The 3,330-nt window shown below is 54.9% G+C and overlaps 1 protein-coding gene across 1 annotated transcript; it reads right to left on the reverse strand.

The window, feature by feature from the left end:
* Window positions 1–3: 3 nt before the first annotated feature.
* Window positions 4–2,011, reverse strand: AMH (anti-Mullerian hormone; the record flags this gene model as incomplete). Its single annotated transcript, XM_010175887.1, has 2 exons — window positions 1,417–2,011; window positions 4–110 (listed from the first exon to the last, which is right to left on the reverse strand). Coding segments are annotated over exons 1-2 (702 nt in total), but the record flags the coding sequence as incomplete, so codon positions are not given.
* Window positions 2,012–3,330: the final 1,319 nt, after the last annotated feature.

The raw sequence follows: 3,330 nt of genomic DNA on the forward strand, positions 1-3,330 counted from the left end.
GCTGCCCGGGTAGAAGAGCAGGAGGGCAGAACGCAGCTCTCCCAGCGCCCGGCCCAGCTCTGCCTGGAAAACCAGTTTGAACCAGAGCCGGGACTGGGCTCCCCACTGCACTGCAAGGAGAAGAGCCAGGGGGTGAATCGCCGCTCGAGGCCACGGTGCTCCTGGGGACGATGGGTGACAAAGGGGCTTTGGGAACCAGCACCCGTCCCACGCGGTGACCAGAGCACCTGGGACGGGAGCGGACAGGGTGGGGGGACACAGCAAATCCCCTTTTCTGGTTTCAGGGAGCGCTCAGGGGACAATCCCTGACCCCGGCGAGTGGCTCTGGCAAATGTTCACGGGCAGATCCCCTTGGAAATCTCTTCTCTGGTGGCCTGGGGACACTGTGGCCATTGTGTCACAGCCAGCAGCGCTCCCTGGGGAAAAGCCGCTTCCCCAGCTGCCCCGCACTGGGGAGTTCAGCTGAAAATCCAAAATCCGGGAGAGGAGGAAGAGATTTCAAGAAGAGAGGAAGAACCCTGACCCTCTTGCTACACAGGATGAAAACCTCGGGCTCAGCCAGGGTGTCCTCCCTCAAGCACAGCACTGAGCAGTGAGGTGGGACAGTGGGATGGACACTGCTGGTTTTTGCACAAGGCTGAAGATACACCAGCAAACCCAGCAGCACCCTGGGCACCTGCTCACACCACAGCAGGATCAGCCAGGTCCACTCTCCTCTCTTTTCCCAGTCAGAGCTGGGATGGGGTCCCAACCCGCGTCATTAAGGCAGAAATTGAGAAACATTTATTATCTCCAAAGCAGAGCAGAAGTCACCAAAACTGCAGCATTTGGGTGTCACAGGCAGGGACAAGGCTCCCTGTTGCACACAAGCCATCATCACTACTAAAGCTTCTTAAACATCTACCCGCAAAGGCACTGCCTTGGTAATTGTAATAGAAACCCAACTCCACAAATTTAATTCTGTGCTTAAATCTCTGGTTTAGGGCAAGGAAACAGCACCGGCCTCCCCCAGCCCCGTGCTCAGCCCCGCTCAGCCTCATAGAATCCCAGACTGGTTTGGGTTGGAAGAGACCTTAAAGCTCATCCAGTCCCAACCCCCCTGCCATCAGCAGGGACACCTTCCACTAGACCAGGTTGCTCAAAGCCTCATGCAACCTGGCCGAGAACACTTCCAGGCTCTATACTGTGATACTCTTTCATCACTCCCTTCATGATCTTGATTGTTTCCTGGTTGGTTCAGACAAGGCTGCCATAGATTACCACATCCCCATCAGCAGTCGCTGAGCTCTGTACAACCCTGATCATATTCTGCAAGGCTGAGCAGGCTGGGACTGTGTTCATCAGTGGCCTTAATGTTCATAAAGAAATAGTCTTTAATGGCATTAACATAGACCAGCACAGGGATTTCACACCAACCTTCCTCCAGATGCAGCACGAGGAATCGGTCCTGCCCCGGCTCCAGCACGTGAGCGTGGATGTGCTTCAGGGGATGGAGAGCAGCACCCACCTCCCCGGCCGGGCAGAGCCCGAAGGTCTCCAGATAGTTTTCATCCCAGTTGGTGCGTTGTCTCAACAGCTTGATGAAGTTGCTTTCATAGTGGGTGAGAACACCCACAACATCCAGGTGCTTTGGGGTCAGCCCGTCCTGCTCCATCTTCACCCTACACACTGGTCCTTCCAGCCCCCCGAGCGGCCACGGGTGCCGGGACCAGCCGATGTCCCCACCCTCAGCCATCCCCTGCAGGCACTTTGCTCCTGGGTCAGGCTTGGAGAAGAGGTGAGTCCCACGAGTCATCCTTGATCTTACCACCGAGCTGGGTCTCGCTCTTTCCTGTAAACTGGTGTTTTCTCCCTTCCTCTCCTCTGCCTCAAGTCCCAGCTCCTCCGACACGCTCAGCTCCAGCCGGTTAATTGGGGAACTCCTTTCCCCAGTGCTCCCCTTTCTGGGAAGGGCTGCAGAGGGGAGCACCAGCACCAGGCACCCCAAAAACACCCCAAGAACAACCTTCATGTTCCCACTTCAGCTACTCCCAACGCAGGGGTTGGAGCCGCTCACGCGCATCTCAAAACAACTCCGGTAGAAGCTGGAGGTCGGTGTCTCCCTTTTAAAAACCGGTGGCCTTGAGTTGACAACACACAACACACCTCCCTTGAGAAACTCGAAGGCTGTCACGCTGGAGAGGAGGGAGGGATGTTTCAAAGAAGCTTTTTGTTCTATTTTTGGGTTTGCATCTCATATTGGAAACGTGAAAAAAAATTAAAGCTGTTTCTCTTCCTCGTAGGGACGCACGACCTTGACTTCGGATGTTTTCTCAAGGAGGATGGACGTCTGGACTTGGATCTTCACGGGGACTGACACAGACTCTTCTCATCAGGAGGGAAGAATCTGCCAGACTAGGAGGAGGGGGATAGAGACAGATAATGGACAGAAACTAAGTAAATGTATGGAAAGCGTTCTCCTCTCCTCGCTGGAAAGCCTCCCCCCTTGGCTGGCACCTTGTAAGCTGCAGTTTGGTGAGGCCACACCACGGGGGCTCTTACCACCTCTCCTAAGCCTCAGGCTCCTTCAGCCTGTGCAGCAGAACCTCAGAGAGTGCAGCAGAACCTCACGGGGTGCAGCAGAACCTCAGAGAGTGCAGCAGAACCTCACAGGGCACAGCAGAAGCTCACGGAGTGCAGCAGCGACAAGATGACTTTGAACACTCAAGAATTGCCTTCAAAATTCTCACAACACACATGTTTTGACGACTTTTCCCTCTGTGAGGTGCCAATACTCACTGTAACACTTGGAACTAGCAATGCCACCAACCTAATCCACCCCAGAGAAACCTCCTCCCCCAGGTATCTCCCTTTCTTTGGCAGGGGAGGGCAGGGGAAGCACCTGCAAAAGAATTTCCAACCCACGTTCAGACCTTTCTCTGGGTTTTCAAGACTTTGCAGTTCAGAGCTCAGGATCTGGCTACAGCGCGTTATAAACGGGCTGTGGACCCGAACCAGAGAGGGATGAAGGGCACCACACCAGAGGGGTAGTGAAGGTGGATGTGTCTTCTACAGATGCTGTGACAAAGGACATGCACCCAGCAAAGGTTAGACCCACACAAGCTGATTCAGGCATCGAGTCACCTCAGCTTGAGCCCTGAGCTGGTTGAAGATCCCAGCTCACTGCAGGAGGTGGGACCAGATGGCCTTGAAAGGTCCCTTCAACCCAGACCATCCCATGGTTCCATGAAAGTGCTGCCAGTGTGGTAAAGCACCAGGTAGAGCCAGCGAGGGTTGGACACACTCCGGGTGAGGCTGAGGGACCCATGAGCAACCTGGTCTAGTGGAAGG

The sequence above is a fragment of the Antrostomus carolinensis genome, unplaced genomic scaffold (genome assembly GCF_000700745.2).
Source record: "Antrostomus carolinensis isolate BGI_N321 unplaced genomic scaffold, ASM70074v2 scaffold20519, whole genome shotgun sequence".
Taxonomy (NCBI): Eukaryota; Metazoa; Chordata; class Aves; order Caprimulgiformes; family Caprimulgidae; genus Antrostomus; species Antrostomus carolinensis.